Genomic DNA, 19,441 nt, shown 5'->3' with positions numbered 1-19,441 from the left:
AAAAAAGGCTTGGTTTTTAGTTTTTCTAACTATTATTATATATTAATTAATTCAGTAAATTCAGTAAAAATACTCTAAAAAAATACTGAATTCACAAAACGGGGTTCCTAAGGTGACGGGTCATTTGTGACCCAGGCCCGACACAAAAGAGACATATCCCATTTTTTCCGGTATGTTATGGGGATCCAAGATATGTAATTTTTATATTAAATATCAGTGGCTAATATGTTATTTTATTGCTTTCTTTTTTTCTTCAGGCGCAGTATGAAAAGTGCTATTAAGAAGTACAATAATCGTTATTTGCATGTAATTATATTCAATATCAGTGGCTAACACATATTATCAATATATTATTTTTATACCGTGGCTAAAGGAAAACACAAAACCATAATAAATATTCTTTTGTTTATCTAGGTACAATTAAAAAAAAGGTTTTTTTCACTATACGTTCCACTAGTAAGTATGCCCATCGAGTTTCAAACAATTAGAAACGTCCTGTCTCTGCAGCATGTTATACGAGGGTGATTAAACGCATGATATAACGCTGAGGGCGAGATAAACTTATAGATACCTCCAGCAGTTTTTCTTTAGCTAATGAAAACTGTATCTCGCGTTAAATAAGCGGCAACATACTGCCGGAGTTGATGGTCCTTATCGGGGATTGGTGAGAAGAAAAATCTATACGTGGGAGAGCCATGCTTCGGCACGAATAGGCCGGCTCGACCGGATAAATACCACGTTCTCACAGAAAACCGGCGTGAAACAGCGCTTGCGCTGTGTTTCGCCGAGTGAGTGAGTTTACCGGAGGCCCAATCCCCTAACCCCTACCCTATTCCCTTCCCTACCCTCAACTATTCCCTTCCCTTCCCTTCCCTACCCTCCCCTATTATCCTATTCCCTCTTAAAAGGTCGGCAACGCACTTGCAGCTCTTCTGATGCTGCGAGTGTCCCATGGGCGTTGGAAGTTGCTTTCCATCAGGTGACCCGTTTGCTCGTTTGCCCCCTTATTTCATAAAAAAAAATTCTTAATAATACTTTTATTCACTTATTTAGTTTTCTTCTATGTTATTTAATACATAATCCCTACACAGAGGGATGGCTTGTCTACGTTTTTAAAGAAACATGTCGTGATTGTATTCTACATCTAGTACATTTCCATGTTAGCCAATGAATAATGATATTGAATAAAATTGCTTAATATTTGCACTTTTCATACTGCGCCTGAAGAAAAAAAGAAAGCAATAAAATAACATGTTAGCCACTGTTATTGAATATAAAAATTACATATCTTGGATCCCCATACTATAACGAAAAAAATGGAATACGTTTCATTCGTGTCGGGCCTGGGTAAATTTTGTATGGGCCGTGACCAGTCTCTTTTGATCTTTAATATTATGCATGTGTAATTGTTTTTTTGTAATCTTAAAGGCTGATGTTATTTACGAGATTTTGCCATTGTGGCATTCATAGAGGAATATTTCATGAATTATTTTTAAGGGTTTAAATAAAATTGACGACTTTGTATTGCAATACAATCATTGCTTCAATAATAATTGAAGACGTGAGAGCAAGGACCAGATAACTAACATTTTATAGCATAAGGATAATTATTCAATTTTTTCCCTTATAATTTTAACAAATCTTGTAACTTACCTAATTCATCATCTAGTTAATAGGCCACACTTATAATCTACAGTATTTTTTATAGGCTCTAAAGCCTCCATTTATGCAAAAAATGTCAATTTTTTAACTGTTAGTTGTTACTCACCGGGGGGGTGAACCAAAATCTTTTCGTTTTCGCTTCATTATAGAATAGCCGATGATAATTTAAGGAATTGACATAAGCGTTCGTTAATATGACGTTGACTTTCGACTCAACGTCATATATATCAATTCCATACATTTTGATCGGCGATTCTATAACGAAGCTAAAAAGTAAAAGTTTTGGCTAAATGGCCTGGTTCCTCCATCCACGTCTTAAATCATATTATGCAATAACATATGTATTATTTAGGTTATTCAATGTGCATTTATACCGCTCGCTCATGTCACTAAAATGTTTGCCGAGCTCACAATATAAACACATCAACAATCATAGCTTGGCGGTAGTGGGGAGGTGGGGGGTAATTGATACAAGAGGAGGGGGAGGGGGTGGATGCACTCTAGTGCACCTGTGGCCCTGGACTCTGGAGGGGTGATGATGTATAGACGGTAATGAATTTTGGCCTAGAACTTACAGGTACTATTATATTTGAGACATAAGTTAAAGCTAAACTCTCCATATCAGTTTAATATACAGGATGTAACAAAACTAAGTTATAATTATTTAGGGTGTTATTTAGGGTAGCAGCTTTTTTGGAACGAAGTTCCTTATCGCGCGTTTGGCGTAAATCTGAAAGCTAGACAGAACGATATTTGACCTTGATTTGTCCTCGACACTTTTTTATTAGTACCTGCATGTTAGGGTCAGAGGGCGTTGTTAGTAAGTATTTCTGGGCGTCAATAGATGGCGTTTTATTTAAAAAAAAAATTTTGAGTGTAGGTTTTTTGAACATAAGAAATAACTTCGTTTCGTTCTTTTGTTATATGTTTATTTTAATATTTAATACCTACTAATATTAAAATAAAATAAAAATGCAAGGCTCCCATACAAAAAACACAATTTTTAGCCTATTTTTGCTCTGTATCGGTACGGAACCCTTCGTGTGCGAGTCCGACGTGCACTTGTCCGATTTTTTTGTGATTTGTATGGGCCGTTGCCCCAGCGTCATGAGTTTGCCCAAAAAAAGTTTTAAAAAAATTTGCTCTTTCAGGTACTATACTTTCACAGTGAACTCTATACAGGGAAATCATACACAAAATTATTATCAGTTATCACTTGTTTTGTTACAACTTACACCCTGTTTATATAAACTTGAAGTTTAATGATCATTCATTAGAGATCCTTGCGCGTATATAGCCCGTAATATTCGGGTCTATGCCCGGTTTCCGTACAGATATACGGGTAAGGATAGTCAGGATACCCGTTAACCTATCACCGTGATAATCGACGCGCTCCCCGCCCTGCCGACCGCCCACGCCGCCCAGTGTTGCCAGCTTAGGCCTTTGTCCCTGGATTTAGGGGAAAACGAGATGGGATGGGGATTTTGTAGGGGCGTCTAATAGGGCTTTAATGATGTCACATAATGTTTGTTTATGATTTAAACAAAAGTTATGTATGGTAAGATGCCCTGAAAAGTAAGCTTCTATAAACAAGTAAAAATTAAGAGTGTTTAAACTATGTCAATAGAATTTTTTCTTTGACAAAAACTAACGAGTTTTCGTCAAATTAATATTTTTTTATTCATAGCTACTAAAATAAACATTTAATTATTGTTGATCGCTAGTGAATAGGTATATTTTTTACTAATCAGACGGCGCCCGCAACTCCGTTGCGCCAAAACTCGTTTATCGCGCGGGAACCGTACATTTTTCCGGGATAAAAAGTATCCCATGTCCTTTCCCGGGACTCAAAGTATCTCCATATCAAATTTCAGGAAAATCGGTTCAGTAGTTTGACTGTGAAGAGGTAACAGACAGACAGACAATTTCACATTAATAATATTAAGTATGGATTAGCCTATACTGTCCCACTGCTGGGCAAAGGCCTCCCAAAGTATATAACAGCGTCGCGTTATCTTGGATTTAGGGGTGATAATTTCTTAGGGTTGGTAACACCCCCGCCCGGCGGGCAGTGCGGCCCGGACGCCGCAACGCACGCACGTGCCCCCGCGTACTTCGGATTGTTGTGTCGGGATGCTGGGACACCGGTGAGTTATGTAATACTGCTTGTAATATACTTAGTAAATTACATTATATAATAGAACAAATCCGGTAAATAAGTAAAATTTATTTAGATTAATTAATTTGAGTGAATCTCAAGCAAGATAACTGATCATAACTGCGTATGATCCGTATTGTATTTATACTATGTTATAGTAGAAATCCTGTTAATAATTAGAATTAACTTAGATTAAAACATTCGAGTGAATTTCTAGCGAGAGAATATCAGATAATAGACAGTAGCTACGTAAACACAGAGATGAATATGCTAAGTTAAGGTCTTATTGTTATGCATGTGTTTACATCTAGAAATAATAATATTTATGTGCACTTGTTAAGATGAAGCGAGTTTTGAGATAGAAAAGCGTATTTAACCTAAGCTTCATTTTTTTTTTATGAAATAAGGGGGCAAACGAGCAAACGGGTCACCTGATGGAAAGCAATTTCCGTCGCCCATGGACACTCGCAGTATCAGAAGAGCTGCAGGTGCGTTGCCGGCCTTTTAAGAGGGAATAGGGTAATAAGGGAAGGTAGGGATGGAAAGGGAAGGGAATAAGGGAGGATAGGGAAGGGAATAGGGTATGGGATTGGGCCTCCGGTAAACTCACTCACTCGGCGAAACACAGCGCAAGCGAAGTAAATATTCTTCCAATGACTTTATATCTTATATATAAAAATGGATTTTCAAATGTGTTAGTCGCGCTAAATCTCGAAAACGGCTGAACGGATTGGGCTTAGTCTTAAATTTTCGTAGAAGTCCAGGGAAGGTTTTAAAGTGACACGAAGTTCACCGGGATTTGGTCCCGGTGAACTTCGTGTCACTTTAAACTGATGACCGGGACAGCTAGTTATATTAAATTTTATTACTCTGTGATTATACATACATTTATATTATAGATAGATTTTATATTATACATAGAGTTTGTTTGTGATAGTAATCGTAATCTTTTTTAGGTTAGATTGTTTTATTCAATAAACTGCGTAACGACGCATTCAGATAAGTAGTAAGAAAGTTTCTGGGCTTGTAGCGTAATACTTAGGAGATATATTAAGTCTATGCTTAGGAGTTAGCTGTTAGGTATAAACAGATTTTTAAGATACTACATTGAGTGATCAATATTGAGGAAACTTCTAGTTTTTCTTACTCTTATAATTATTATCCAAAATTACGAAATACGACTAATTATCCTATACTCCTTATTCTTTCTAACTTCTAACGAATAAACTACAGCCAAGATTCACAGAAGTTAATGAATGAGCGATTGTTTACTACTTATTGACAGTTTACAAATAATATTGGGCCCACAAAGGGCGGTTATATTTAGTACAGCGAAGGGCGGAAGGGCCCGAGTCCCGACGTGGCGATTACCAAAACTTTACCCCAAGGGTGGTATGATTGACGGGTTGTTTGAGCCCTTAAACATGAAAGCACTTAAAATATTGTTGATATCTAAAGGTACGCTTATACGGGCAACTAAAATTGCTCCACTCCAGTCAATTCTCGTCAACTTTGACGTCACGGCTACATCAAGCAATTTTTCATCAACTAGTTACTAGGAAATACTGTCATACACGAGCCCATCGGATATTGGTCAATTCGTATCGGCGACAATGAGCGATATGAAATATCTGGAGCAATATCGCCGAAGCAATTGCGGCAATTTATTGAAATTGCTCCATATTGCTCCACTGATTGCTCCAGATCGGTCCATTCGTGTCGCCGGGCAATTATTGCCGCAATTGTTGCCCGTGTGTTGTTGTCTTTGTGAGATACGATGTGGTAACACATAACTGTATAGTACATACACACATCCGTGTGAGTAGCACTTGATTGTCTCTTGTCTCGATAGAGCACAATCCAATTATTGGCAAACCTGAAACAGATCTCTTTCATGCAGACACTTATTGACAAAGCGGGAATTTACCCAAACAAGTTGGAAAGAAAGTCAATTTAGATTTTCCTGTCTCCAACTTGTTTAATATTAGTGATATTATACTTCTGTTAGTAGATAATGTAACTTGAGTGTTTATTTTTCTTACATTTTGACCCACAATTTTTAGAGAAACTCGTCTAGTCTCGTCTCTTAACTCGTCAACTCTAGATACTCTCGTGATAAAACTGTTCTAATTTATGGGACTTAATAAAACCTCTATCTATACTTACCTATCAAAATCCGTTTAAGTTTAAACGTAAGTCGTGGCAAACATACACTTATACAGTGTGTAACAAAAATAAGTGATAATACTTAAGGGTGTGTACATGTTCCTTGTAGAGAGTTCACTGTGAAAGTAACAGCTATGAAAGACGAAAAAAATGTTTCACTTTTGTATGGGCAAGGGCCCGAGCGTCACGAGTTTCCCCATACAAAAGTGAAAAAAATTTTTGGTCTTTCAGCGCTGCTACTTTCACAGTGAACTCTCTACAAGGAACACGTACACACCCTAAAGTATTATCACTTATTTTTGTTACACCCTGTATAAGTAGGTATCTAGATAAGATAAAGCTGAAGATTGAAAACCATTTTCGAGCCTTAACGACTTGACTTCGGTCATCAGTTATCGTCAGATCAGCCATCAATTTCTCCCAAACATTTTCCTTATTCCCAAAAACTTTACAAGATTTATAGGTTTCTCTCATCTCCGCTTTACTCTTTCTTTCTCTTTCTACCGTTATAGCCGTTGATGTTTCTATTTCCTCAAACTCTTCCCTTAATTTTCAACAACAACAACATTTTCTTTGTTTCTTATTTAATTTGCATGGATTAACCTACTTCCTATAGTTCTGTCACTGTTATAAAATTAACGTGACTACGGTTCATTAACCGTAACACAAACGTAGTGACGTCTTGCATAATACGAGGGTCGACCACCCCTGTTCTTCCCCTACTGGAATATCTACCCTATGCTGTACAAGATAGAGTTCGAAATAGCTTGTGCGGCGATGTTACCCCTGTATATTTTCATATCTTACACGACAGTGAATGTTAACGACCGCTGCGATTCAGTGATCGATATGCAGAATGTGCGAGGGTCAGGGATTCGAATCCTTTGATATTTTGAAAAGTACTCACATCATAAACTCATCTTAGGGCCTATTTCACCACTTTCTGATAAAGTGCCTAATAGGCTATTCACAATTTTTTTGCCAGATTCTCCATACTTGATCTGTCAAGTTAAGTTGGTTAAGTTGGTGGATAGCCTTTTTTTTATGAAATAAGGGGGCAAACGAGCAAACGGGTCACCTGATGGAAAGCAACTTCCGTCGCCCATGGACACTCGCAGCATCAGAAGAGCTGCATGTGCGTTGCCGGCATTTTAAGAGGGAATAGGGTAATAGGGGAGGGTAGAGAAGGGAAGGGAATAGGGGAGGGTAGGAAAGGGAATAGGGTAGGGGATTGGGCCTCCGGTAAACTCACTCACTCGGCGAAACACAGCGCAAGCGCTGTTTCACGCCGGTTTTCTGTGAGAACGTGGTATTTATCCGGTCGAGCCGACCTATTCGTGCCGAAGCATGGCTCTCCCACGTATATGAGTCAAGTATTTGTATCGAGAGGTCGAGCCTTATCAGGAAGAAGTGAAACAGGCCCTTAGTCTTTCGGGGTAGCTTATAACTAAGTACCAGATTAACAAAAGACAGGCTTGTCAAATGTGTCACTTATACAGAGTACAGACTTCATTGTGAAAGTGCAGCTCTGAAAGAGCAAAAATTTTTTGTGATTTGTACGGGAAGCGAAGAAACGAAGGAAATGCAGTGTCATGAATTTTCCCATGCAAAAGTGAAAAAAGTCGCTTTTTCAACGCTGCTACTTTCACAGTAAACTCTATAATTATAAGGGACTCATACACACTCTAAAGACGTATTATCACTTAGTTTCTTACACCCTGTATTGAATTCCAGCACGGCTACTAGGGGTAAACTTAGCCAAGAATAAAAATATATCTAGATGTTTTTCTCTATTTCTTTCTTTTGTCTCTGTACATCAGTTGAAAACTTTTGAAAATCTTCCTAAGATTGCGATGAGCGATGACTTAAGTTAATAGTTTTAATTTAAATTTTAATTTTAATTATTCATAAACAATTTTTAACAAAGTCTGGCAAATTTTCAAGTTATTTCGAGTTTTTGTTGCATTAAAAACGAATTTGGCGAAGTCTAGGGAAGATGCAATATTAATTTTCTTGATGGATGAAATCTTCTTCAATAATATTATTAATTTTATTACTTATAACAATACAGAGCGCAACAAAACAAAATGATAAGGGTTAAGGGTTTGCTTATTATTAAATCCTATATAGTATATAGAGTTTACTGTAAAAGTAGCAGCACTACTAGACTAGCACTAGTCAGCAGCTAGTCACTATGCTGTATATTTTCCTTTGCATAAAGTATTATGAGTGATACGTGTTTATAACTCATCGTAAATTACTACACTAAATAAAGTAACACGTCGCAGAGTTGCGTGTTAAGTGTTCCGTTGAAGAACTAAATAAGTAAATGTCAAAGTTTATGTTCTAATCAACCTCTTTTTAGGTACCAAACGTAGGCCTTATTACTAATTTAAACGAATATATATTTCTACATCTATGACCTTTCTATAGTACGGTTGCTAGACAGCAAAAATCTTGTACTTACATTGGCCTCGCTGTTTGTTTCTGTCACTCGCAACATCATTATATATCTAATATTACTAGCTGACCCGGCGAACTTCGTATCGCCTAACAGTCGATTCTTTAACTTTTGTATGGGAGTATAGAAAAGTGTTGTTTTTAGACTTTTTCAGGAAATTTAAATTGTTTTTTTTTTTTAGAATTTTTCTCTCCGTAAGAACCATCCTCGTACTTCAAGGAATATTTAAAAAAAAGAATTAGCGAAATCGGTCCAACCGTTCTCGAGTTTTGCGCTTAGCAACACATTCAGCGATGCGCATGATATATTATTATAATATATTATGTGAGCCACATGCCAATATTTTTGGTGAGCGTATTTATGTATAAAATAATAATAATAATTAACATAGTAAAAAAAGTACTAAGTAATATTTTCTTATACTTGTAATTTTGTCGTCTTTTAATAAACTAAACAAACAAACAAAAAAAATAGCACACATTTACTTTAACATAGACTGATACAAGAAGGCCCATTTTTTACTATAAATTAAAAAATAACTGAAAATACAGTTTGTATTCTCACACACTATACTAAAAAAACATCGCGTACCTCAAAAAGCTCTCATTCAGCGTCGACGTTTGGGCGGGCGGAAGGGCGGGCGGGAAGAGGGAGGGGGGGGGGGAGGGGCTAGTAAATCCAATTTCTCCACCCCATGTGTCTGTACTCCGTATACGCGGGTGTCCGGACTCCGGGCACAGTTTAAATATTCCTCGGTTTGTACGTTAGAGTTAAAAAAACCTTTGTGGTCCCCGCGTAAAAAAAAAAGGATAAAATCATTGTTTCGTGAGTGACCTTTGGTGTGGAGCTGCGGACGTTTTTTCAGTTATGGTTTCTTTGGTAGCTAAAATAATAAGATTCGTACAGTCATGTAGACTGTAGACAATGTGTCACCGCAACGACTTTAAACTACAAAGCGTAAGCGAAAGTACACAATATACTTGTACCGTGTACTACGTATTTACAAGTACATGTGAACGTTCGCTTGATTTGACGGCGCTGACTAGCGATTCTCGTCGTGTGATTGATTTAAAAGCAGTTTGCTAAGAGTCAATCTTACCTTAATTACATTACAATATATTTTGAAGCCTAATAGATTAATGAATAGTAGAAGAAACCTTAATTTTACACATATATTATATAGAAGGCAAAGTTTTCGTGAAAGCTCGCTGTTTGTCTGGATGGGCGCAGGTTGTCAGCTTTTGTTTATGGGCGAAGTTTTGTCAAAACAGGGGATTCCCCCTGTTGTGATTTGTGATTTAGTGTTGACGTTGGATGCTCTATTTTCGGCAGACTTTTGCAACCGTTTCGTTTGTATTTATTGTTCTGTTTATGAAGTGTTTTGCTCGCAAATTATGGTCGGAACATAACGTTTACGCAACATGTGTATTGAAAAATCATTTTCAATACACATTACATGATCGTTTACACATTTTGCATAAACGTGGTAACTATGACCAATCCAAAAATCCAAAAAAGAGCAACGTAAATTAACAAATGTACAAAAAATTGAATATATTAGATGTAAAATAAGCACGCCACACAAAAGCAAAACAAAGGAATTTATGCACATGTTTTAGCGCCATATCTTATTTTAGCAATAAAATGTTTTCAAAGTCTATCTCTGCAACGGCCGCAATCAGAGAATTTTGATGATTACCTTTACATGATCCGACACTTTTTCTGTCAAACTCTTCATTAAGTCAAGTCATTAAAATTCACTGAGTGCGGCCGTTAGGTTTAGCCATCTACCTACATGTACTGGCTGCTTTCAGCCAACAAAAGTACATCCACATTTGTAACGAAAGGGGAGTAGGGGTTGTAATAGAGCTGAATGCCTGAAGGCTTACTGCAATAGCTGTTTGCTCACTCGCCGCTTTTTATAGCAACACTTAAGGTGACTTTCCGATCTTGCCGAGGCAACTACAACTGACAAAAAAATAAAATAAATACTTACCTACTTTATGACCTAGGCTACAAGGTCGCTAGACCATTAATGTCGGTAGAAAATGAAATCTGGTGTACAGTTATATAGGTACTCCCAAATTAATAATGCGCATGGAAATCTTCGCTAATTGTCGTAATCACGATAACACCCGAATCTATGAAACTTGCATTTTGCACCTTGTTCAAAGGAAATAGAAGTAAATATCATATAGCCGGTGGCAAAAGCTCACCGGTTAGCCATCGCGGCGTTACCATGGTAACGCTGTTTTTCTTAAAGTTAAGTTTAAAACAGCGTTTGCAGCGACGTCTTCCGACGCTCGAGAAATACGACCGTTGCCGAAGAATTACGAAAAATATGCGCATTATCACTTTGGGAGCCACTGTAAGTCATAAATTGGCATTTTATTTGAATTTTGTCAGTCACGGTCGCTTGCGGCGAAGATCGGATAGCCACCTTTACAACGCACAAAATTACTTTTTTCTCGCGGATTCGCGGCCATTACATGTTCCCCATCGTACAAGCAGGGGTGCATTTTGCTTTGTTTTTCTCAAAATTTCATACCTTCATACATTCACGACTAACACACACACTGGCGAGAGAGTAGAGAAGAGAAAGTGGACTTGTAAAAATTAAATATCACACGAATTCAATACACGGATCATAGCTCTGCAGCTAATAATATGCAACCTATAGCACGTTCAACAAAAAGTGGGTTAATCAGGTATATTGAACATTGTTAAACTTATTAATAAAATATCGCGAAAGAAATTATTGAATTTTTAATGGCACAGAAACAAAAGCCTCCAATTATTGCATCCTGCACATATCGGAGATAATGACATCAACCCGCGCTAAGTGCTCACAAACCTCCTCAATTAAACCCTCCTGCGGGACGAGAGGATAACCACCTCACCGCACCTCCCGGCACGTCCTAGCACCTCCCACCTCCCGCCTCCAACACCCCCCGGCGCCGAGAGCGTCGTTACGTGGTCAACAACGCAACGAAAGCAAATAGAATTTCAACGGAATACCAGACTTTATAAAATTTAATTTTATATTCCTATCTTTGAGAGCTACTTAGTGCAATGTAGATTTTATTTATAAATGTACTTTATCAAGATACCTAATTTAAGTATAAATCTCGAAATTAAATATTCGATACCAGTACCTATGTCCTAATAAAGCCTCATGGCAAAAACTTGTCCATTGGTAGAACAAAAAAAAATATAAACAGCTGAACATGCTGCTAACCTAACCTAACCTAACCTAACCTAACCTCCTCCTTTTTGGAAGTCGGTTAAAAAGTAAAATCTATTTACTTAATTCTACCAAGACTTTGGTAGAATTAGGTAAGTAGATTTTACTTGCTTTATCAACGCTAATTCTAATTAAACTTATCCTCTCCGTTAAAATGTCAGCTTATCATGTCTGTCCTTTTATATACCTACTGCATACAAGTAACGATCAAATTATGTTACGTTACGTAGCTTTACAACTTCCATTTATAAGTGAGGTTATATTCTGTCGCGAGCGTCCCCTGTTGTGACGTGAGGGTTCACCCCTCGGCCCTCTGGCGAGAAGCTACTAATTATCCGGCTTTAAACCTAAGGGCTTGACCTCAAAAAACAAATATTTGTGTAGCCGGATTGAGGTTATGTTTAATGCAGGTTTTATTTCTGGCGTCGTTTTAAAGACGACTTCATTCTGCTCTGTTGACAATAAACAAGCCATTTAGCTTACTTTATACCTAGCCTTTTAATAAGTTTATGCTAGAATTTGGACGGTATTTAAAGAAAATGTTTGATGGCTTATAACCAAAATGGCCAGAGCATAACTGCAAAAACTAAGACCGTAGCAGTTACTACTTTATCAGCAATGCTACATAAGATCAGGAAATCATCCCAACAATAAATCAAATAGACTTAGCAGCCCCCATTGTCGAACATGTTGACTAGATGTAACCAATGTTTGCTTCCTAATAAACGGCGTCAGGCCCCGCTCCTGTCGATGGAGTTGGGGCAGCAACTAGCCCTAGGGGACGTATTTCATGTTCTATTAATCGGGCCATCTGAAGCTAGGGGAACCGTCTTAAGATTGTGTGGGGTTGGGGATATCCCCTACCCCACGCAATCTTAAAAATAATCTTAAGAAAGAGATGAAAGGAATATTCCTTTCATCGTAGTTCGATGATGATGTGAATTGGGGAAATAGTTTTTCTTTTTGTCGCGTTAGAAGATGTAAAATGCTGAGCTGCATAAAACTCATGGGAAAAATAAAAACCTACATCAACCTAATGAGGCTGGTTTCCGTCTGTATAATGGAATATTGTGTAAGTACCTAATGGAACTCACACAAAGACGCATTTTCATGGATTGAATGGCATCATTGTGTGTTTAAAATCAACGTTAGATATAACATTCAGGGCGAGTGAAGCGAGCCCTAGTATATCCCACAAACTAAGCACTGTTGTGGTACACTTTACGGAAAAACTATTAGGTACGCCTATTGATTTGTGCTTTAACATAGTAATTATTATTTAGTATGTAACTAGATGTGTTATCATCGGTCAGTCAAGGTTTGGTTACTATTAATTAAAATATAAAAAAAAATGCCTTAAAGATTATTACCCCGCAGAAAAGCGACGTGAGCCCTCACAAAGCTTGGCTTATAGCTAGTGTTAAATTATTATTAGTACCTGGGAGACCAAACTATACCCAATAGGTACCAAGTGTTGTTTAAGGAAATAAACAACACTTGGTAAGTATTCAGAAAAGCGCGGCTTTCCAGCTGTAGGACCTGCTATGCCGTTTATTCACCCCAAAACACATGTAAATAGGTACTAATTTAATTAATCTTTAACTCTTCTATTACATTCTACAAGAGTTTATTGTCCTATTTGTCTATTTAAGATGAGATGTGTCATGTGATCGATGGTGAAAAGCTTACTGAATTCACCTTCTATAATTCTTCTGTGACACTTCTTTAATCCATCTTCTCTATTCCAGATGAGATGTGGTCCGTAGTTGAGAGCGGCGGCGCGGGTCGGGCGGCGCCTTGCGCGCGCGCCAAGCACTCAGCGACGCTGCTGGGCGAACACGTGTACGTACTGGGCGGGCGAGGCGCGGGCGGCTCTGTACCGCTGCGGGACTTCTGGCGGTATAGTCTAGGTGAGAGGCAGATGAGGATGAGAGTAGGGTGGGAAGCAATGAGGGTATAGGACCAAATATATTTTAGTAAAAGTTTCTGCAAGTTTGAGGAGAAAATGAAATGTGTTAAATTTCACGCCTTTTATACAGTGTGTAACAAAAATAAGTGATAATACTTTAGGGTGTGACGTTTTTTTTTTTACTTTTGTATGGGCAAGGGCCCGAGCGTCACGAGTTTCCCCATACAAGAGTGAATAAAATTTTTGTTCTTTCAGCGCTGCTACTTTCACAGTGAACTCTCTACAAGGAACACGTACACAGCCTAAAGTATTATCACTTATTTTTGTAACACCCTGTATTATGTTTAATTTTTAAACTAACGTTACAAGGCTTAAAAACTTAAGATACGATCATTGCTGAGTTGTTGTAGTGTAGACTGGCGACAGTGTCGCGCTGCTAATTAGGTCGAGGGCTGCTTAACTTTGCCGCCGCCACTCAATCTAACTGATGTTTAGCTGAAACGTGACACGAGAGCTAGACTTGAGAACAAACTTATAGATCTACTTGTGACAGTAGGTTAGTAGATTAGTCTTCAAGGCCGTGTGATTAAGTTGCTTGTGAAGCCTTTGTTGTAGATAAAAATCCGTCTTTAAGATCGTATTGATTCGGGAGAGAGACTTTTAAATTTGAGTTACAATTACTAGATTTCTTGCCCCATTTTGGGCGCCACAATTTATAACATGTAGCACCATTTAATACGATAGGAAGATTTTTGAATTTGAGTTACGATTACAAGATTTCTTGCCCCATGTTGGGCGCCACAATTATTTATCAGTTATCACATGACTTTTGAATTTGAGTAACGATTACGATTACAAGATTTCTTGCCCCACGTTGGGCGCCACAATCTATCTCATGTGGAGACAACTGGGCCTGAAGCTGAAAAATGCTTATTAGGGAAGGTGGATTCCGAACAAATAAGTATTCCTACTTTGAGGAATAATAATCATTATCTTTTTGATAGTCAAATATGGAAAATAAGATTTTGAAAAAAGTTAGGTATTTCACGGTTATTTTTGTGTACATTTCAGCGAGCGGTATCTGGGAGCGGCTGGGCGCGCGGGGGGAACCGCCACCGTCGCTGCAGGAGCACAGCGCGACAGCGCACGGCACCCGCCTCTACGTGTTCGGCGGCGAGGCAGGCGCGCTATCCGCTGAGACGCCACTCTGGATCTACGATACGCAGGTACCATGCTTGCTGGACATCATTGTCTATTGATAAGACAGTGACGTCGCGTCGTGACGTTCGACTTACAACGCGACACACCGATTGAAAGGCCTATTGCAGGGATAGCGAACCATGGCACGCGTGCCACCAGTGGCACCTGCAATAGGCAGGGATAGCGAACCAATGGCACGCGTGCCACCAGTGGCACGTGATATAAGATTTGTAGCACGCTACTGGTCACAAAACTAGTATTGAAATTATTTTACTAACAAATAAGGTTATAGATACTTAGATCCACCTCCCCATATTAAGCACCAAATTAGGCATGAAACACGCACCGAGTCACCATAAAAAATAATAATTGAATGGCACGTTTATGACTTCTTCAGAAAAGGGCACGTTGATACGAAAAGGTTCGCCATCCCTGGCCTATTGCAATAGTTGAGTGACTACTGACTAAGAACCTATTAACTAATGCGTCCTTTGACTATGCGTTGATGATTCACACTAGCCTTAACGCGCATAAACTTTTGTACTCTTTGCCTTTGGAAACGTAAACAAGACAATAGCCTTAGTCCTTACCTAACATAATCATTTTACACTTTCAGACAGAGGAATGGCGCAAGCTACCAGGCCAGACGACGTTATCAGCTCGGGGGCGGCGGGGGGCAAAGGAGCGGGCTGGGCTGAGCCCCAAGGGGCGGCGCGGGCACTCGGCGCACGGGCTGCGCGACTGCCTGCTCATCTACGGCGGCTATAAGGATCTGCGCGGCTCCACTAATGAGCTGTGGGCGTTTCACTACGGTACATATTTTTGTCTTGAGACCTATTGCTTTCGAATAAAGTTATCAGGTACCCCTATGGCGACTATTTATAGGCAGCCGTTTCAACCAAAGTCGTAACTGCACTGTTCTGGATTCAGTTAAATCTAAGCATAATCAATACTAATATAATATTATAAATGCGGTAGTGTATCTGTCTGTTACCTTTTCACGCTCAAGCGCTGAACCGATTTTACTGAAATTAAAATCACACCTGATGATGATTTTATCGAAACCGGTCGTGTAAAACATAATTGTTTATTAATAAAAGTGGAAAAAGTGCATGAAAAGTGTATATTATTACTGAGAAATTAAAAGCACATAGGATACTTAATATCCCGAAAAAAATTACGGTTCCCGCGAGATAAACGAATTTCTTATCTGAAGGTAAATTCGAACCAATTCCAGAGTCGGAGTCATGGCAGCTGGTGCGCACGGCGAACGCGGGGCCGGCGCGCCACCGCCACGCTGCGGCGCTGCTCGGCGCGCGCCTCTACGTGCACGGCGGACAACACGACTTGCGCGCCTCCGCTGATCTGTGGCACTATGACACTGGTAAGGACGACAAACTTGTAAACATAATTACTTAAACGGCGGTCTTACCCCCAAAACTGATACGATTTTGATTTACGAGTCTGATTAGTTTCAAATTGAGTCGCAGAAAGATCGTGCGCTAGTATAGCTGTCAGGAGTGGGAAAAGCCGTTGAGATCGAATTAGTTCCAAATTGAGCCGCAGCACGATTTTGCGCTAGTATGTATGCCGGAGCCCGGAAGTAGTAAAAGCTTTGAGGTCTAGCTGATACGATTCTCGATTCGAATCTGATTCTGTTGGGAGTACCTAAGGCAGCAGTTGTACCAATGCGGGAATCGACCAATGGGTCGTGAGCCACCCAAAGAATAGACCAAAGAATAAAGAGGTATTGGCAGGAGCATGCACTTTGGAAAGAAAGACGGGAGGCCTTTGCCCAGCTGTGGGACACTGGAGGCTGCTAATAAAAAAAATCGCTTTACAGAAACGCGTGTGTGGACGCAAGTGCGTCCTGGCGGGCGCGGCGCTCGCGGGGCGTGGCCGAGCGCGCGGTGCGGGCACGCGGGGCTGCGCGCCGGCGCACACCTCTACATCTTCGGCGGCGAGAGCGATGGCCGCCCCTGCCGCGAGCTGTGGCGCTTCCACTTCGGTAAGCTTCCAGTTCTGCCCCTTTATTACCTACGTAACTTTGATATTTTTAAGTTCACACTTTTTTAATTCAACTTTTAAAAATATGATACGTCAAAATTATGTACCATAAGCAATGTAGTAATGTAGTTCATGCTTATCAAAGTTATATAATAAAATGGCTGAAGTTCATATTATTCTCTTTGGTTCATATAATATGAGGACATCTATCTAACTTCTATAAGCTAACTTCTGTGTTCCCACAGCGACGGAGACGTGGGAGCAGATGGAGTACGCGCCGCAGTGGCCGTCGGCGCGCGTGGACGGCTGCGCCCTGCTGGTGGGCGGAGGGGGGCGGGGGGAGTCCGCGCCCGCGCCCGCCCGCCCGCCGCGCCCTGAGCCGCCCGCCGGCTTCCTGCGCGAGATCTCCAAGCTGTCGAGCTTCCGGCGGCGCGGCACGCGGTGCGCATACAGCGTGCTGGCGCCCGAGCGCGACTCCACTGAGAGCCTCGAGCGCTCGGCGCTGGCCAAGTCGCGGTCGGCGCACGCCATCGACGCGACGCGCTGCGACGTGGCGCGCGACCGCACCTCGGTGCCGGACTTCGCGGACGTCGCGCTGCCGACGCCGGTGCTGACGCCGGCGGAGGCGGCGCGTCTCGTGTACCTGGACTCGGAGGAGGAGGAGGAGCTGCGGCGGACGCGCGCGGTGCGCTTCACGCCGGCGGCCGGCGAGGAGGACACGTCGGACTACGCAAGCGCCGAGCGCGTGTTCCGGCCGGCGTCCGGCTTCAGCAACCCGCACTACCTGGGCCCCGACGTGGAGGGGCTGGGCGCGGCGCTGACGCCGGACTCGGGCAACGGCGACATCGAGCTGCGGGAGCTGCGCGGCGGGCGGGCGGCGGGGGGCGGGGGCAGGCTGCACCTGCTGCTGGTGGGCGGGAAGGAGCCGCCGCACGTGGCGCTGCTGCAGAGCCCGCTGTCGCTGTGGACCTACCGCCTGCTGTAGCCGCCCGACACCAGTAACACTAGTGACTAGGACTAGCGTCCGACACGGTGCCGTGTTTCAGTGCAGTACACTCACGGAGCGACCCCACCGACTAACGTAGTTCTGTAGGAGTACGGTATGTTTCTGACCGTCGTGGAAATAAGAGGAACAGTAGCGTTACTGTTATGTTCAAAATTAACGGAACTAGTGTTCTGTAGATATTAATTCGTCCTTTGGAGCTCAAAATTAAAAAATTGATTCCCTCCAAGTTGCGACTATCGCGATAAATCTCTTCAGCGTTTCTATGAGGTATAGAAAACACATTTTATACAATTAAAACTATCTGACCTTGCGTAAAAGTTGACAATTATTAAGCGAAACCGTATTTCAGAAACATTTGAACAATTTATGAAGAAATTAGGATCTAACTCGGCTCGATTTGACGAAAGAAGAAGAAAGAAGTTGGTAATATTTTCTCTGAAATACGAGCAATAGCCTTCCTTGGTAATTGGTATCGTCACTTCCTTTGTGTTAAAATAGTATAAAGAAAAATGTTCTTTTTGATTATACTATCAGAGAATTTGATTCAAATGCAGATGCTGGACCTATCGCCTATGTTATTTGGTCGCATTATGTCCAACCCATATCCGACAGATCATAACTAACTAATCCGACCAAACGACGTAGGTCTGCCAACTACCTATGAATCAATTTCTTCGATGGTACATTCCAGTATTTAGGCCGCGTTTCCACTGAAGCGGAGCGGAGCTTAGCGTTGCCGAATTGACCAATCACCATGCTCGAAATCTTCGCTGTCATTTCGCTGGAATAGCACGATTGGTCAATTCGGGCACCGCTAAGCTCCGCTCCGCTTCAGTGGAAACGCATCCTTATTCCCAATCTTTGCCATAATAAGTATGTATTATTGTTTTCACAATGTTAAGATATGCGAAGCACAAATTTTGTAACTATTCATAATAATATCCTATGACAGTCTGTTATAGAACATTCCGCCGAATCACAACTTTTCCAATGATAAAAAGACGCCTGTAATTTCCGTGGTCTACTTTATATCTGTGTCAACCTAATCAAAATCCGTCGAGGAATTTCAAAGCCTATTCAAATACAAACAAAATTTTATTTTACTTGAAACAAGTAGTTGCAAAAATTGGACTTCTGTATAACTTTGTTGGAGGGTGAAGTGCCAAGTTTTATGTAATTTAGTGTAGTTTTATACATGTTTTACAAGTTATTCCTCCGTTTTAAGTATTGACGTTATGTTTTGACATTGTTTTCGTCATTATTATTGTTATATTTTGTAAGTATTTTCATTGATATTATTTTTAAGCGAACCTAATTTATCGTCGCTAGTTCGCTTGCAATCTATGCGTAATTCTTTAATTATAATAATTTTAAAGTAACACAATATATTGCATATAAGCGACTTCACTAATTTTTTATTTAAAAAACCTTATGTATCTTAACCTCTTTTAAGATATTATTTGACGACGTTAAAATAAAAAAGTAGAATTATGTTTACTGTAGTTTTATTTTTGATTACGTCGCATAAATGTGACAAAAAACGATACAAATAAAACCAGTACGTTCCTTAAAGTATTTATTACTCTAGAGTCTAGACTTACAAATATAGATCTTTTTGATCACTTTAT

The 19,441-nt window shown here is 40.3% G+C and overlaps 1 protein-coding gene across 1 annotated transcript; it reads left to right on the top strand.

Annotated features, from left to right (window-relative positions):
• The first annotated feature begins 3,747 nt into the window (after positions 1-3,747).
• LOC121732972 (kelch domain-containing protein 3-like) lies at positions 3,748-18,482 on the top strand. Its single transcript, XM_042123021.1, has 7 exons — positions 3,748-3,809; positions 13,440-13,601; positions 14,672-14,826; positions 15,417-15,612; positions 16,038-16,184; positions 16,644-16,808; positions 17,053-18,482. Exons 2-7 carry the CDS (start codon positions 13,445-13,447, stop codon positions 17,790-17,792), a joined length of 1,560 nt encoding a protein of 519 aa, XP_041978955.1. The 5' UTR covers positions 3,748-3,809; positions 13,440-13,444; the 3' UTR covers positions 17,793-18,482.
• Positions 18,483-19,441: the final 959 nt, after the last annotated feature.

This window comes from Aricia agestis, chromosome 13 (assembly GCF_905147365.1).
Source record: "Aricia agestis chromosome 13, ilAriAges1.1, whole genome shotgun sequence".
In the NCBI taxonomy this organism is placed as follows: domain Eukaryota; kingdom Metazoa; phylum Arthropoda; class Insecta; order Lepidoptera; family Lycaenidae; genus Aricia; species Aricia agestis.
This window is presented reverse-complemented; position numbering and strand designations above follow the sequence as displayed.

Bases quoted from the DNA above. Each gene is read 5' to 3' on its own strand.
- LOC121732972 (XM_042123021.1), top strand. From the start codon at position 13,445: ATGTGGTCCGTAGTTGAGAGCGGCGGCGCGGGTCGGGCGGCGCCTTGC. The intron at 14,827-15,416 runs GTACCATGCTTG...TTACACTTTCAG, and splicing joins TCTGGATCTACGATACGCAG to ACAGAGGAATGGCGCAAGCT. The intron at 16,809-17,052 runs GTAAGCTTCCAG...GTGTTCCCACAG, and splicing joins GCTGTGGCGCTTCCACTTCG to CGACGGAGACGTGGGAGCAG.